The 18,271-nt window shown below is 40.1% G+C and overlaps 1 protein-coding gene across 1 annotated transcript; it reads right to left on the bottom strand.

Moving 5' to 3' along the window:
• Positions 1-1,440: 1,440 nt before the first annotated feature.
• tnfsf13b (TNF superfamily member 13b) lies at positions 1,441-17,240 on the bottom strand. Its single transcript, XM_060928741.1, has 6 exons — positions 16,666-17,240; positions 16,167-16,242; positions 10,774-10,830; positions 10,453-10,577; positions 2,361-2,511; positions 1,441-2,185 (listed from the first exon to the last, which is right to left on the bottom strand). Exons 1-6 carry the CDS (start codon positions 16,927-16,929, stop codon positions 2,073-2,075), a joined length of 786 nt encoding a protein of 261 aa, XP_060784724.1. The 5' UTR covers positions 16,930-17,240; the 3' UTR covers positions 1,441-2,072.
• Between the last annotated feature and the right edge of the window lie 1,031 nt (positions 17,241-18,271).

Below are 18,271 nucleotides of genomic sequence, written 5' to 3'. Positions count from 1 at the left end.
AAACAAAAAAACAAAACCAGTGGTTTATTAAAAAAAAAAAAAACCCACAAGCTATAGGATTGTGGTCCAATTCTGTGCCAGTGCTGCCCTCTGCTGAAATGCAAAGAAAGCTCACGTAACCACAAACAAATCACATGGCTAAAAAAAAAGTAGTATTCAAAACATGTAATTTAACTGTTGGCTCATTTCATTAGCAATGTAAAACTGTATTGTGTGCATGGTTATTCCCCACATGTTCTATGCTCGTAAAAGCAATATGAAAATTGACCATAACAGCTGTTAGGCTATAGTACTGGTATTGTGCCCTAACTGGTATTGAGCAGTCTGGTCTCTGCACAAGAACAACTCAATTTTGTATCACTGCTATGCAGATGACACCCAAATTTATTTTGCTCTATCACCTAATGATTATGCCCCCCTTGAATGTCTCTACCAGTGTGTCGACCAAATCAACAACTGGATGTCACAAAATTTTCTTCAGCTGAACACAGATAAAACAGAAGTAATTCTATTTGGGGAAAAAAGATGAAAGACTCAGGATTACCACTATTCTTGACACAAAGGGGATTAAAACAAAAGAAATGGTTAAAAATCTTGGTGTTTTCATTGATAGCGAGCTAAACTTTGACAGTCACATGAAAGCAATCACTAAATCGGCATTTTATCACCTAAAAACATTTCCAAACTAAGAGGACTTATGTCAAAAAATGATCTGGAAAAACTTATGCATGCCTTCATCTCTAGTAGGGTTGATTACTGCAATGGCCTTTTCACAGGCCTGCCAAAAAAGACCATCAAACGACTTCAGCTGGTTCAAAATGCAGCAGCTAGGGTTCTCACACGAACAAAAAGAACAGAGCACATTACTCCAATTCTAAGGTCCCTTCACTGGCTTCCAGTAAGCTACAGAATTGACTTTAAAGCATTGCTGCTGGTGTACAAATCTCTAAATGGTACAGGGCCCAATTACCTCTCTGATATGTTGCAGCAGCCTAACCCAATCAGATCTACCAGATCGCAGCAGAAAAATTTACTGGTAAAACCAGTTGTTAAAACAAAGTATGGTGAAGCAGCTTTTAGCTACTATGCAGTACAGCTATGGAACCAACTGCCAGAGGACATCAAAAATGCTCCTGCTGTTGGCAGCTTCAAATCTAGATTAAAGACCAAGCTGTTTTCAGATGCTTTCTGCTAAATTATTAATAGTCATCTCTACATGTTTTAAACTCTTAACTTTTACAGTCTCTGCATGTTTTAAATTTTACTTAACTTTTATTCTATTTTATTCTGCTGTTTTTTCTTTTACTGAACTTTTACTTCATTTTATTTTATTTCTACTATTGTTTAATTCTTATTTTTCTTCCCCATTTATTTTATGTAATTTTATTTTCTGTTTACTGTTTTGCTTTTACTTCTGTAAAGCACATTGAACTGCCACTGTGTATGAAATGTGCTATATAAATAAACTTGCCTTGCATGCACCATATGCCATTATTTAAGACAAAGAAAAATGATTTATGTAAATGCTAAAATGTAGCCGAAGAAGTGTTCAAAACTTGTTGAAAGGCCCATCTCAAAAGGCCAGGTCTTTATAGACTTGGGGACAGCAATACAATTTAGCTCTGGGCTTGAATTCTTTATCATGCTAACTCTAGTTTCCAAGGTCCACAGGTAGACTGGGTCCACATGTCCCATGCATTCACTTATATTCAGTCAGCACTTTATCCTGGGTCTGGAACATATCCCAGGTGCACTGTGCATGAGGCGGGAATAGACCCCAGATGGGTCACCAGTCCATCACAAAGCACCATGTACATACACATTCACATATATTCATTCACACCGAGAGGAACTTTACCATAGCTAATTTACATGCATTTAGCCCACATTCATCAACCTCCACGTGTAAAGAATTCCTCAGTTTCTAACTATACACTAAGTTGTGCAAAACGCACAATCGTTACAGGTTAGTGAAAGAAAGCGTTTGAAAACCTGTGTTCTGAGATTTCCAAAAGCAGTATAACCTGGTGTCTCATGTCCACTATCTTGTAGAGTTCCATCTCTGAGTTAGATCAGGCCAGTTTGATGGCCCCCATGTAGGTGCAGTCTCCATCCAGAGAGATGTTTGCTGTGAGGCGAGGTATGAGCAGTTCCACTCTGTCCCCAACATCTAGCTTCACCATCCCTGAAGCCCACAAACCAAACAGCACAAATAACTAAATAGCATTCATGCATGGTGGCTGAATATGAATTTAATTAAGGGACTATTAATATTATTTTTCAATGGTATTAAATGCAAACAAGTCATGAAAACAGAGTGCAAACTTTTTTGTTTTTTTTTGCTAAATGCCATCACCTACCTCCTGTGTAGCAGGTGTTATAGGGAACCTTCATGTTCATACTCTGGATGCAGCGGAACAGAACAACATTTTGACTCTCATCCCCAACCACATGCTTTTTCATGCGGATCACAATGTGGCCCATTGCAAAAGTGGGGTCTTTGTAATAAACCTGGAAAAAAAAGAGAGAATACTGTTTTGTGTTGATTTCTGGTTTTACAAAGCCAATTCCAAAAAAAGTAGGGATGCTGTGTAAAACATAACAGAATGTGATGATATGCAAATCACAAACGCCATATTTAACTGAAAATAGTACAAAGACAACATATCAAATGCTGAAACTGAAATCAATTTTTTAAAATACATGCTCATTATGAATTTGATGTCAGCAACACATTTCAGAAAAGTTGGGACAGGGGTATGTTTACCACTGTGTTGCATCACCTCTACTTTTAACAAGGTTTTTTTTACTTTTAAAACGTTTGGGAACTGAAGAGACCAATTGCTGTAGTTTTGAAAGAGAAATGTCCCATTCTTGCCTGATATACAACTCCAGCTGCTCAACAATTTGGGGTCTCCTTTGTCATATTTTGGTCTGGCCTGCAGGCAGGCCAGTTTAGCACCCAGACTCTTTTATAACCCCAATTCCAAAAAATTTGGGACACTGTGTAAACTGTTAATAAAAACAGAATGCAATAATTTGCAAATCATGGAAACCCTATATTTCATTGAAAATTGTACAAAGACAACATATCAAATGTTGAAACTGGTTCAAGGACTACCTCTCTGATCGCAATCAGAGAGTGATAGTCTTGGGCAAAACGTCGGAGCCACTTCCAGTACTCTCTGGAGTGCCACAGGGCTTTATACTTGGGCCCTTGTTGTTCCTTGTGTTTGTCAACGATTTACCCTGCGTGGTCACATCATCATCTGTTGCATTATACGCCAATGACACCAAGTGTTATCGCGCAATTAACACCTCTGAGGACAGTGCATGCCCGCAAAACGATCTTGACAGCATATGTAGTTGGTGTGATCTCTGGAGGATGGACCTTAATCTAAGTGTGGGCTTCTGTCATTCATGAGAAGCTCCAAGCCTCTGTTGACCATGTACCAATTGAAGGATGCATCTGACAAAACAACTGAGTCACAGAAGGACCTTGGTGTTACAGTCACACCATATCTCAAGTGGAACTCTCATGTCCAACTGATTTTAGCTAAAGCAAGTAAAATGTTGGGCTTTGTTAGAAGGTCTACTTTTGAGGTTAGAGATATCAAGGTGCGGAAGTCTCTTTACATCTCTCTGGTCAGAAGTTGTTTGGCGTACTGCTCTCAGGTCTGGGCTCCGCAATCAGTTATCCTGCTCTCCTCAGTTGAGAGAATCCAGAGATGCACAACTAAGTATATTTTATCTCTTTCGTTTAGATCAGATGTTAACTACAAGGACAGATTGTTAAAGCTAGGACTCTTTCCTTTGTGTTACTGGCATGAGTACCTGGATCTTGTTTATCTTTTTAAATCTATGTCAACAGACCATAATATTTCTATTAGTGTACCTAGAAGGTTTACTAGGCGATTAGATTTGTCTAGCGGAACTATGTTAAATGTACCCAAGGCTAATACTGTAACTTTTCACAACAGTTTTTATATTCGTGGTCCTAGAATCTGGAATATTTTACCCCCGCATTTAAGGAATTTGAATCAATCACTTTCACAGTTTAAGGAGGACATTTATTTAATATTATAGTAATTTAAGTAGGCTTTATTTTGATATTGATAGACCACAGACTTTTAAATGTGCATGTGTAAAATGTTATACATGTCGGCCAATCTCCACACTCAGTACCAGCTTGTGCTGCTTTTAGTCTGTATACTTCTAGGCTGTTTTTTTATTTTATTTTTTTTTTACTAATTTGTTTAATTGTTGATTTATTTATTCTACGATTTAAATTTTTGTAATTTTGTGGGACCTCAGGTATTGGAGCTTATTGCTCCGTTGATGGATTCCCTGCTGTTTAATCGGCAAAGTTAATAAATAAATGAAACTGAGAAATTGTATTGTTTTTTTAAAAAAATATATATGCTCATTTTGAGCTGGGCCTGAGCTCTTTTACAATGGACTGAGGGGAAGTGGAAAATTGTCCTGAGGCCTGACGAATCAAAATTAGAATTAAAATGTATTTATTTATTTTTTAGAAATCATGGACACTATGTCCTCCAGGCTAAAGAGGAGAGGGACCATCCGGCTTATCATCACTGCACAGTTCAAAAGCCAGCATCTATGATGGTATGAAGGTGCATTAGTGCACATGACATGGGTAGCTTGTACATCTGGGAAGGCATCATTAATGCTGAATGATATATACACGTTTCAGAGCAATATGCTGCCATCCAGACAAAATCTTTTTCAGGGAAGGCCTTCCTTCTTTCAGCAAGACAATGCCAAACCACATATTAAAACTGCATGGCTCCGTAGTAAAAGAGTCCAGATGCTAAACTGGCCTGCCTGCAGTCCAGATCTGTCTCCCCATTTAAAACATTTGGTGCACTATGAAGCGCAAAATACGCCAAAGGAGATCCCAAACTGTTGAACAACTGAAATTGTATATCAGGCAAGAATGGGACAACATTTCTCTTTCAAAACTACAACAATTGGTCTCCTCAGTTCCCAAACGTTTACAGTGTTGTTAAAAGTTGAGGTGATGCGACACAGTGGTAAACATACCCCATCCCAACTTTTTTGAAATGTGTTGCTGACTTCAAATTCAAAATAAGCACATATTAAAATAAAAAAATAAAAAAATTAAATCTCAGTTTCAACATTTGATATGTTGTCTTTGTATAATTTTCAATGAAACATTGTGTTTCCATGATTTGCAAATGATCGCATACTGTTTTTATTTACAGTTTACAGAGCGTTCCAACTTTTTTGGAAATGGGGTTGTACAACGGATCCATGCAGTTCTAAGATGTGCAGAAAGCAGTTTGACATTGGTCTTGCTGGAATAAGCATGGCCTTCCCTGAAAAAGATGTCTGGATGGCAGCATATTCCCAGATGTACAAGCTACCCATGTCATGTACACTAATGCACCCTCATACTATCCCAGATGCCGGCTTTTGAACTGTGCACTGATAAGCTGGATGGTCCCGCTCCTCTTTAGCCTGGAGGACGCAGTGTCCATGATTTTCAAAAATAATTTAAAATTTCGATTCGTCAGACCACAGGACAGTTTTCCACGTTGCCTCAGTCCATCATAAAAGAGCTCGGGCCCAGAGAAGGTGGTGGTGTTCCTGGATATTGTTTATATCTGGTTTTAACTTGCATTTGTGGATGCAGTGACAAACTGTTTTCATAGATGATGGTTTTCTGAAGTGTTCCTGAGCCCATACAGCGATTTCCACTACAGACATGTGTCTACTTTTAATGCAGTGTCGCCCGAGGGCTTGAAGATCACGGACAGCCAATCGTGGTTTTTCAGTCCTGCCCCTCATGTATGGAGATTTCTTTGGATTCTCTGAATCTTTTAATTATATTATGTACCATAGATGATGTGATCCCCAAATTCTTTGCAATTTTACATTGAGGAATGTTATTCTTAAATTGTTGCACTGTTTGCCCACGCAGTCTTTCACAGAGCGGTGAACCCCTCCCCATCTTTACTTCTGAGAGACTCAGCCTCTCTGGGATGCTCTTTTTATACCCAATCATGTTACTGACCTGTTGCCAATGAACCTGATTATTATTATTTTTTTAACATTACATAACTTTTCCTGTCTTTTGTTGCCCCTGTCCCAACTTTTTAAAAACATTTTGCTGGCACGAAATTCAAAATGAGCATATAATTTTCAAAAAACAATAACATGTCTAAGTTTCAACATTTGATATGTTGTCTTTGTACTATTTTCAATGAAACATAGGATTTCCATTCCATAAGGGGTTTCACATTGTTTTTATTTATGTTTTACACAGCATCCCACCATTTTTGGAAATGGGGTTGTATAAACAGCTTCTGTGTGAACATGTGAGGGCACAGTTCATGACACAGAACGATGAACAATACGAACGAACAAATAATGATTTAAAAGAAAATAACACTGGTGTCTGTGAATGTTCACGAATTTCAGCAGTCAGTAAATGGATGGTTCAGTGTTGTAAGTGTCTAATAAGCAAATTATATAGGTATATTTACAGCAGAAAGTAAACAATTCTCTCATTGTACATGACACCAGTCTCACTGCCTATACTAAAGGCTCTTTCAGCTCATTTTTTTATAGGGATGTAAAAATCAGGTCATCCAATCACTGATCACCCGGTTCACTGCTGCTGATTGAGCTTGGATCACATATGCTACCATGACTTAACTCAAGTCTAGTTTTGAAACTGTATTTTAGGATTCCCCAGAATATGCTTGTATTGACATAGTCCACAAAATCCTCCATTACTTCGGCTTTCTTTTTTTTCTGTAAACAGATGTAGAGGTGTGTGAATGAATTTACCTAGACTGTGGTTCAAAGTCATTGATGCATTATATAAAAGTTTTAATAATGCCAAATCTCATTTTTTTTTGTTAGTTAATGCAATTGTCTGCATCACTTGTTAGCTCACCCGGCTGACAGGCGATGAGCTTAAATGCCATCATGTGTTGTCCATCACCTGTCACCCACCATCCATCCGGCGTCGTCCACATTTCACAAAAATTGCTTCTTCTCTCTCAATTCTTCACTGATTTTTATTCTTTTTGGCAGGAAGGTAGGTCTGCCTGGGGTAGCCTAGCTTCTACCCAAATTTGCATAATTGCAATTAATAATTGCAAATAATTGCGACGGCACGGTGGTGTAATGGTTAGCACGGTCGCCTCACAGCAAGAAGGTTCTGGGTTCGAACCCAGCGGCCAGTGAGGGCCTTTCTGTGTGGAGTTTGCATGTTCTCCCCGTGTCTGCGTGGGTTTCCTCTGGGTGCTCCGATTTCCCCCACAATCCAAAGACATGCAGTTAGGTTGACGTGGGGCGGTCTTGGACTGAGGTGCCCTTGGGCAAGGTACCTGACCCCTGACTGCTTCCCGGGCGCTCTGATGTGGCTGCCCACTGCTCTGGGTGTGTGTGCGTGCGCGTTCACTGCTTCAGATGGGTTAAATGCAGAGGATGAATTTCACTGTGCTTGAAGTGTACATGTGACGAATAAAAGGTTTCTTCTTCATAATGAAGACATGGAGTAATTAAGCCCTAGCAAGCAGTTTCCACACAAATCACTTCTTCTCCCTCAATTCTTCACCGATTTTGATTCTTTCTAGCATGAAGGTAGGGAGACCTAGGGTGTATATAATTTCTACCCAGATTTGCTTAATTAAAATTATTAATGAAGTTATGGACCAATTAAGCCTTAATGAGCAGTTCAACAACAACAAAAAAAAAAGCAAAAAAAAAAAAAAAAGCTGCTTCTCGGTCAATTCCTCGCTGTTCTGGATTCTTTCTGGCAAATAGGTCGGTATTCCTAGGGTGTATATAGCTTCTATATATAGTGTATATAGCTTGCAACATTTATTGCACAAGGTGGCCCACTTTAGATCGTTCCTTCTGGACTAGACGGGCTGGAGAGAGCTATGCTGTCACTGACGGTTTCGTTATTTTCAAGTAATTTGGAGCATCACATACTTTTTGGGGTTCATACAAGTTGGATGTCTGGGCAGAAGTCACAGAAATCTGGCTGGAGTTTTCCATTGAAACGGCTCAGTTAATAAATGATTTATATTACTCATATCATGCAATTATGTTTTTGAGGTAGTTAGGATGCAGTGCTGCAGCACAGCAACCTATGGGCTCCCCTAGGGGAGCCCATAGGTTGCAGTGCAAACCACTGCAACTATTGTTCTTCTACGTGTTTCTTCTTCTTCTTCCGTATTCTTCTTCCTCCTACGCAAATTTTGATTTCGAATAACTCAATAACCATACGTCGCACACAGACAAACAATATATCAAAACGTGCGGCTCGATCGGACTCGCTATGCTATTACTTTTCTCTACAGAATACGATTTTTTCGCGACAAAAAAACCCCATTCATTTCTATGGAATTAATTTTAAAAAAGCACTTTTTCAACGTTTTTCAAACGTCCGCTGCTCTGGCATGCTTTAACCTAGAGACGTGATTCAAACTCTAAAACGTAGGAAAACTTCTCCTCTGTGGATCTGGCATTCAACTTTTCTGCTAGGTTCTACACTTTCGGATCAGTCCCGGCTCAACCGCCATGTGGGTTCTGGGAGAAAATCCGGCTTTTGAATGGGTGTCTATTGCGTTACACACCAGTGAAGCTCGTTAACTTAGAGTGGAGAGAGGTTGAAAATAAAGCTCAAACTTTCTCGCTTAAACTGTGTTTTCAGCCACAAATTTCACTCTACAGACATGATTTTCACAAAAGTAGTAGTAAAACTTGTCCTGATTCACACAATGTGTCTACCTCAACGATAGGATTTACAGTTTTTGAATGACAAGCGTCAAACTGAGGACAGGGCAGCTGACAGGCCTCATTGACACCCATTATAAAAGTGAGAGAAAAGTCAGTCATTTTTAAATCGCTCTAGTGTCCTTATTTTTAACACTACAGACAAAAAAATACATCATTTTATTCAGGAGACCCTTCTAGCGCTCACTGTGAAAGAATTTTGTGAATAGCTGCTTCCGTTGTCGAGTTATTTGTCATTGTTCGAGGCCTGTTCCGTAGTAAAACACAGCACAAAATTCAAGACCTTGTGTGTCTTAACTCATTGACACCCATTATAAAAGTGACAGAAAAGTCTCTCATTTTTAAATCGCTCTAGTGTCCTTATTTTTAACACTACAGACAAAAAAATACATCATTTTATTCAGGAGACCCTTCTAGCGCTCACTGTGAAAGAATTTTGTGAATAGCTGCTTCCGTTGTCGAGTTATTTGTCATTGTTCGAGGCCTGGTCCTTCGTAAAATACACCAGAAAACTCCAGACCTTGTGTGTCTTAGCTCATTGACACCCATTATAAAAGTGACAGAAAAGTCTCTCATTTTTAACACTACAGACAAAAAATTACATCAGTCTATTCAGGAGACCCTTCTAGCGCTCACTGTGAAAGAATTTTGTGAATTTCTTTTTTTTGTGAAAAAAAAAAAACAGCCTCGGTCGGCATGACACTTCACCTTAGCCGCCCACTTTATTAGGAACACTTCTGTTCGTACATACAAACTACAAACACTCTTCTTAGAGTTCAGAGTTTATTTTATTTTTAAAAGGGACAGTGCACAAATTAAACATTATCCTTGTGGTAAGGACAGATGTCTGTCCCAGGTTATAGCAGTACATGCTAATTTCCGCCTGTAGTCACTTTGTTTATACTCTTGAATAGCTCTTCTTCATGACGGCTGCTGTCTCAAGCACACACACAATCATTGCATTGAAACATCATTGCAGGTCACACATTCACGGCCAGCAAACATGCGTGACCGAATTGCTTCGCGCACTGCATCCTCTCACAATTTCCCCCGGGGAATTGTCCGGTCTAGTTTATGTTTACTATTGATTTACAGTCAGATTTATAAAAAATGAAGAGAGGATGATTGATGATTTTGACAAAGATCTACTGAATAGTGAAATTTAAAAAAAAAAAAATTCCAAGTAGTATGGATGTTATGGCCATTTTTTTTGGTTCATGCTGAGTTTTTAATTAATTCTTAATACATTAGATTTAATTAACTAATTAGTGATAAATTAATAAATGAGTTATAATTTTCACGGACTTTAAATTACCTGGCATCTCCTTTTTATTTTATTGAGCTGTCAAAAGGTTTAGAAGAAGTTAGAACATTTAGAAGGGTATTATTCTAGGACAGTGGTCACACTTTCTCTGATCATTTTCCCTTTGTTTTTCATGTAGATCAATTGACCAAAATTAGCCAGACCTTTCATCATTCAAAGTGGCATAACTTTGTTCGTATTTGTCACAGAAAGAAAATTCAAACAAAATAAAAAAAAATTAAGCCATTTATGAAGTTCATTTTTTTGTCCCATACCTCATTTTTGTCTTTAGCTCTAAATGCTGTTAAAACTGTTACCTGGGTAATAATAGGTGGATGATAGTGTTTTACCTGACCGTAAAGGAAGTAGTAGCCCTCCTCTTTGACCACTATGGCATCCTGATCCTCCTCAAGAGCCTCGCCTCGCTTTAGACCCGCCTGCCACGGAATGCCAGTGTGTTTCTCTTGTGCGAACTCTAAGTAAAGCCAACACAATTATGTTCAAATGTCAGACAAAACATATTAAAAAAAACAAGCAACTTTTTTTCATGTTGTAACCTTTTTATTAATAGTTAGAATAAATTGCTTTATTCTTTCAAAATAAAGAAAAGCCAAGTTTTCAAACGTCAGCTGTTTTAAACATGGAAGAACGAGCATGCTAATGACTGTTACCTTTCTGAAATATCTTCCTTTTGCTGTCTGCCATCATCTGGAAGAACGGCTGAAACACTGAACAAGGGCAGAGGACGATTTTAGGGATTTCATTCAATTCAACTCAATTAGCAAGTGATATCTATGATGATTAACAAAAGAAAAAAAATGTAATGGTGACGCAACTGTAAGATGCTGCCATTTTCATCCTGGAAGAGACGACTCCCAAACAGGATAAAAATGTTTAATTATAGCCATAATAACTTTGTACTGAGTTACAGTGACTCTTCCCTCTTCCCCTTCTTCTTTCAGCTGCTCCCATTAGGGGTCGCCACAGCGGATCTGTTCTGCATAATTGATTTGGCATAGGTTTTACACCAGATGCTCTTCCTGATGCAACCCTCCCCAATCCATCTGGGCTTGGGACCAGCACCAAGTATGCACTGGCTTGTGCAACCCCAGTGGCTGGGTATTTTACCAAATCTGCATGTCTTTGAACTGTGGGAGGAAACCAGAGGAAACCCACATATGCCCCTTTTCCACCAAAGCAGTTCTAGGGCTGGTTCGGGGCCAGTGCTTAGTTTGGAACCAGGTTTTCTGTTTCCACTGACAAAGAACTGGCTCTGGGCCAGAAAAACTGGTTCCAGGCTAGCACCAACTCTCTGCTGGGCCAGAGGAAAGAACCGCTTATGTCAGCGGGGGGGGTGGAGTTGTTAAGACCAACAACAATAACAAGATTGCGAAAGATCGCCATTTTTAAGCGACGAGAAGCAGCAGCTGTACAAACGCGAAGTCATCCATTATTATTATTATTGTTGCTGCTGCTGCTTCTTCCGCATTGTTTTTGCTTAGATATTCGTGCCAAGGTTTATGCAAACGTAGCGACGTAACTGACGTATACAGCGACGTAATGATGTATACAGCGACGTAACGACGTGGCTTCCTTTAGCACCGCGAGCTATGGAAAAGCAAACTGGTTCTCAGCTGGCTCGCGAGTTGAACGAGTTGTGAACCAGCACCAGCACTGGCTCCGAACCAGCCCTGGAACTGATTTGGTGGAAAAGGGGTAATAGAGAACATGCAAACTCCACACTGAAAGGCTCCCATTGGCCGTGAGGCTTGAACCTGGAACCTTCTTGGTCTGAGGTGAAAGTACTAACCACTAAGCCACCGTGTCGCCTAAAGGTTAGAGAAGCAGCTTTGGGACCAAAACGCTGCTGGTTTGATTCCCTGGACCCACAGGAATGGCTGAAGTGCCCTTGAGCAAGCACCTAACCCCTAACTCCTCCCTAGGCTTCTCTGTTGTATGTTGCTCTGGATAAGAGTGTCTGCTAAATGCCATTAATGTAATAATAAAATTAAAATGACAGTATATCAGTTCTCACATTCCTTCCTGGATTGGATAGAATTTCTTTTATACTAATGATTTTTTTCTAACTTCCTTCAATTCTTTTGTATACACTCTAAGCAACACATGGATCCTTGAAGTTTTACTTTATTTATTTATGCAATATCTCATGTATCTCTGGATTACAGTGTTTACTGTAGGTTACTGTGATGCTTTCCCCTCTCTCCTCAACATCTTTTGACTTGACTTGTTACTATAACAAAATGCTTGAAGGCTACCTTGTCTGTCTTACGTGTTTCTCAACCACTGGACCGCAAATTTTTCTTCAAGTTTGAAGCCAAATACTAAATAGTTCAGGATGTCGTAGTGTCCCAAATCCAATAGCTGGTTCGACGTACACCTTTCCAATGGAATAAATACATTTGTGAGTAAATTAAGAACAAGTCTTTATTATTGTCACATTCCTCCTCTGCAATTTTTCTTTCATAGGAAAATCCTTCTTTGTTAATGTGTAAGGATCGAATCCCATTGAGTGGTTTCTATATCCACCTTCTTTTGAGTGTACTTCTTGGTTTTAATAACTTGCTTGTTTGCTGAACACAAACACGGCAATAAGTTCTTGCGTTAATGGACCAGAATCCACTTTTGGATCATTAATCCCTTTTGACTGAGAATGCCCTGCATACATGGTTTTATGTTGGCTTCCGGCACATCCATACAGTTTTAAAGGTCCCATGGCATCATTTTTTCATTAATTGTGTGGTGGTCTCTAGTATGAATGAATGCCCTGTGAGCCGGTTTTGGTGAAAAAAAATGCTGTGGTTCTCCTGTTTCAGGCTGTTCTAGTTTGGTGGAGGAGCGGGTGGCGGGAGAGCGACAGGATTTCAGCTCTTATCATTAATATTCATGACATGTAAACGTGTTACCTCTGATTGGCTAACAGCACTGACGCTACCTCCAGTGGGTCAGAACAAGCAGATGTGGGTGTCTTACTATGGCGAGAGAGAAGGAACAAACCGCGAAGGGAAAAATACCGCGCACTGACGTCATATAAAATAAATTCAACAAATGTTTGGGTTTTTACTGAACAAACAAAACAAATAAAATGAACGAGTGACTTAAAAAAAAGAATGTGGGTGTCTTTGTAAAAACTGTTTTGATTGGCTATTATAACAGAGCATGCTGCATGCTTTTTGGTTTTGTAGCGCAGAGTACCTGGCTAACTGCAGGAAGCGGTTAGCTGCACAGCTAATGTAGCCATTGCAAGGCTAACGTGGCACCGATTTTAAAACACAGCAAAACGACTTAACAGTTATACACTTACTTGTTCGCTGTTTGTGGCTGATGCGGCAGGGATGCTTGGTACGGACCCAGGCTTCAGTGACAGTTGATGTGCAAAACCTGCCCTGTACTGTCCCAAGTTGTGGAAACATTCATCAGGAAAATGCTTCCGACAAACATACACCGTCTTAGGTAGACTCGATGGTGTATTATTGGAGTAAATAAAATTAAGCCACTGTGTCTTCAGGGGCTCTCCCGTCGGCAGTAAAAACAGACTCCTTTCTGTGTTGTCACATCCATGTACAGCACAACTTCCATGTTTGGTGGCAACTTTTGAGCTGGGCGGGCAATCCATACAGTGGGTGGGGGGGGGCGTGGGGATCATCTCCCTTGCTGACGTAGTAAAGGGTTACTATCAACGCGCCATTTTGACGCGCCATTCTCAAGTGTTGACAAAGGGTGGGCATAGTTTGGTTTACACATTATGAAATTTCTAGCCACTGGGGTGACTTAAGAAGGTCAGAGGAACTCATTTTAATGTTAAAAAACCTCAGAAAGTGAAAATTTCATGCCATGGGACCTTTAAATACAATACCTAAAATTAAAAACAGTTTGTTTTTAGTGTGTTTATTTAATTCCTGGGCTCCCATCTGTAACAGGGAGTGATGTTGCATCCCATTAATACACTTTACAATAGATAAGTTTCTAATAGAATAGATGAGCCAAAATAACTGGGGATCTTTTTTAATGGGCCCCGACTGGTTAAAAGTATGAATATGTGGGCCTCAACGTAGAAAAGGTTGAGAACCCCTGCCTTATACAGTGGTGCTTGTAAAGGTTTCACAAACTTTCAATTTTCTATATTTCTGCATAAATATGACCTAAAACATCAGATTTTCACACAAGTCCTAAAAGTAGATAAAAAGAACCCAGTTAAACAAATGAGACAAAAATATTATACTTGGTTATTTATTTATTTATTTGAGGAAAATGATCCAATATTACATATCTGTGAGTGGCAAAAGTATGTGAACCTTTGCTTTCAGTATCTGGTGTGACCCCCTTGTGCAGCAATAACTGCAACTAAACGTTTGCGGTAACTGTTGATCAGTCCTGCACACCAGCTTGGAGGAATTTTAGCCCATTCCTCCGTACAGAACAGCTTCAACTCTGGGATGTTGGCGAGTTTCCTCACATGAACTGCTTGCTTCAGGTCCTTCCACAACATTTCGATTGGATTAAGGTCAGGACTTTGACTTGGTCATTCCAAAACATTAACTTTATTCTTCTTTAACCATTCTTTGGTAGAACGGCTTGTGTGTTTAGGGTAGTTGTCTTGCTGCATGACCCACCTTCTGTTGAGATTCAGTTCATGGACAGATGTTCTGACATTTTCCTTTAGAATTCACTGGTATAATTCAGAATCCATTGTTCCATCAATGATGGCAAGCTGTCCTGGCCCAGATGCAGCAAAACAGGCCCAAACCATGATACTACCACCACCATGTTTCACATGGGATAAAGATCTTACGCTGGAATGCAGTGTTTTCTCCAAACAGAACGCTTCTCATTTAAACCAAAAAGTTCTATTTTGGTCTCATCCGTCCACAAAACATTTTTCCAATAGCCTTCTGGCTTGTCCACATGATCTTTAGCAAACTGCCGACGAGCAGCAATGTTCTTTTTGGAGAGCAGTGGCTTTCTCCTTGCAACCCTGCCATGCACACCATTGTTGTTCGGTGTTCTCCTGATGGTGGACTCATGAACATTAGCCAATGTGAGAGACGCATTCAGTTGCTTAGAAGTTACCCTGGGGTCCTTTGTGACCTTGCCGACTATTACACGCCTTGCTCTTGGAGTGATCGTTGTTGGTCGACCACTCCTGGGGAGGGTAACAATGGTCTTGAATTTCCTCCATTTGTACACAATCTGTCTGACTGTGGATTGGTGGAGTCCAAACTCTTTAGAGGTGGTATTGTAACCTTTTCCAGCCTGATGAGCATCAACAACGCTTTTTCTGAGGTCCTCAGAAATCTCCTTTGTTTGTGCCATGATACACTTCCACAAACGTGTTGTGAAGATCAGACTTTGATAGATCCCTGTTCTTTAAATAAAACAGGGTGCCCACTCACACCTGATTGTCATCCCATTCATTGAAAACACCTGACTCTAATTTCACCTTCAAATTAACTGCTAATCCTCGAGATTCACATACTTTTGCCACTCACAGATATGTAATATTGGATCATTTTCCTCAATAAATAAATGACCAAGTATAATATTTTTGTCTCATTTGTTTAACTGGGTTCTCTTTATCTACTTTTAGGACTTGTGTGAAAATCTGATGATGTTTTAGGTCATATTTATGCAGAAATATAGAAAATTCTAAAGGGTTCACAAACTTTCAATCAGCACTGTATCTCTAGGTTAGATGTTTTTTTTTTGTTCTTTTCAATTCTAGTCAAACATACTTTTTATTGATGCTGTACTGCAGCTTTGCACAATTTTCTTATGCGCTTTTAATCTCTCACCATCTGTTTGCATATTTAGTCTTTTCTTCTTACTATATGCCAAATGTGTCAAAACCACACAACCACATTTACCTGTTCACATGTAAAGTAAGCAAACGAGTGAAACAGTCAGTGCTTCCTGCAAGTGCACACTTTTATGCATTAGACCGCAGAGCGCAGACTGTAGATGTGGCAGTTTTACTGATAATTCCACGTGGTAAGTTTGCTCAAAAAGTCAGGATACAGAATTAAGTCAACAGCAAAAGAGGACTCGCCTGGTTGTTCAGCTTCACTTCCCAGACTTCTCTTCTTCAGTCTGAACTGCTCCTGCTGTCTTCCAGAAGCATCCATCTGCATTTTAGGAGGCGCCACACTGTTACTCACCTGCAGGCTCCGAGGACAGGACAGAGAAGTGACTCACATATTATACACAACCCTCGAGAAGAAATGTTATCGGACTGCCGCACTACCACCCATTTGAAAGGAAGTACTAAGGCTGTTGATAAATATAAAAGCTTATCTGCTTTTCAGATGGTGCCAGACCATTAATAAATCCTCTTTTTGTGTTACATGGCAGTAATTCTCAGAGGGGTACTACAAGGACATGCTTTGTAAGTGTAGATGCTGAAGGACTCTTATTAAAAAGGGTGCTGGGGTGGGCTATTATTTTCCCAGCTGACCCCATAGTAACTATAACATTTTATTTAGTGAGCACTCTAGGTTTACAAAGAAACGTCCCTGCATTGTGCCACCTCTAGGTACTGTATGTCTCACCAAAGCTTTGTTCCTGTCGTCGTCATTTTGCTGCTGTGGAGGCTGAGGTCCTCTCACACTTTCCTCCAGTGCGTCCCTGCATCCTTCTCTCCTGCGGCTCACTTCGCTCCTCAGCACTTCCACCTCTGCCTGCAGAGCCAGCACGTGGTATAGGGACAGAGCCGATAGCGAGGATGTGGTGATCGCCACCACAGTCACAACCATAGCAAGCCATGAAAGTCTCTGACCCTCCACCTGAACCGGAGCAGCACCCACTGCACGCATTATCCACAAGTTCAGTGGGATTTACTTATACTGAACAGAAACAAAGTTTTAGAAAGGTCACCATCTCGCAAAACTCAGACCTTTCTCTCTGGCCTGGGAAAGCACTAAGATCACAAAGCTTCTATGGAAACCAGCGCATCTCTGTTCAGCAAAAGACGACCAAATGCATATCCGTACCCACATTTATCTGGTTCTGAAATGCCTCAGGTGAATGGTGCAATGACTTTCCTCCAAGAAAGCAGAAAAGTATGGAAACCTACCACAAGCTTCTCAGTTTTGAGCCCATTAATAATGCCTTAGTCCTTGTCGAGAGAACTCAGCACAGCAAAAAAGTGTGTGAGAGAGAGAAAGAAAGTGAGACTGTTAACCAAGCCCCTGCCAAACTTCCTGCCAAGCTCTCTACGCCTCCTTTCATCAGATCTTATCCACCACCCATTCCACAAGAGATGATGAAAACTCTCGCATAGATAATCCTCAACAAATGCTTAAGGCTAACAAATGCTTCGTGTTAATGACATGCAAGTGTAAATAAGTTTCCCAAAAATGGCCAGACGTGCGCACGCACACAACGCAATAAAAAGTAACAGACTTGGCATAGAATTAATCTGCTATAAGGAAGTGTACAAATTATACTGACAAAGCAAAATTAATGCCACACACTGCCTGGAAAGCAAAAAGGAACTCATTTATTTATGGAGACAATGTGATGGAGGAACTAGATACTTGTCAACACTGAAAGGGGGTCTTAGACATTATCAGAATCTTCCTCTTCATTTCCTTATTGGACAAAAATACACAGTAGGTGAGATATTTGTATGAAGGAAATACACAGCATGAACGGCATGTGTGTACGACAAATTCCTGTAAGTGGGGTTCATGAGTCAATGATTAAGTCAGCTCCTAAAAGAGATTTTCATGCTCGACTGGATCTTTTATTTGGTAAAGACACTGGGGGATATGATAAACATTTACTCCCTCCCTCCCAACCAACCACACTACACACACTGCATTATTGTCACGGCACTTTGCGCTTTCAAATGGCAGAAAGAAATGCATATGTGGTGGGTGGAGCACAGAAGCATGGCAGACCAGAACTGAGTTCTCAATGAACTATTTATTTTTAACAATACATGTGTGGCTTTTCAGCTCATTCACTCATTTCCCAGCCACGCACACACATACAAGTGTTCTGGTTGGGGAGAGCTCCCTTTCTCTGCTCTCCTCTCCTTTTAAAGGGCACGGTCACTGGGGAAGACACACAAACATAGGTTAATCCCCATCAGGTGCAAGGATTCCACCACTTACGGTACCTTCCCTGACTGCCCTCCATTCACAGACCAAC

The sequence above is a fragment of the Neoarius graeffei genome, chromosome 9, assembly GCF_027579695.1.
Source record: "Neoarius graeffei isolate fNeoGra1 chromosome 9, fNeoGra1.pri, whole genome shotgun sequence".
In the NCBI taxonomy this organism is placed as follows: domain Eukaryota; kingdom Metazoa; phylum Chordata; class Actinopteri; order Siluriformes; family Ariidae; genus Neoarius; species Neoarius graeffei.
The sequence above is the reverse complement of the archived record's forward strand: the minus strand, read 5'-3'. Positions and strand labels throughout refer to the sequence as shown.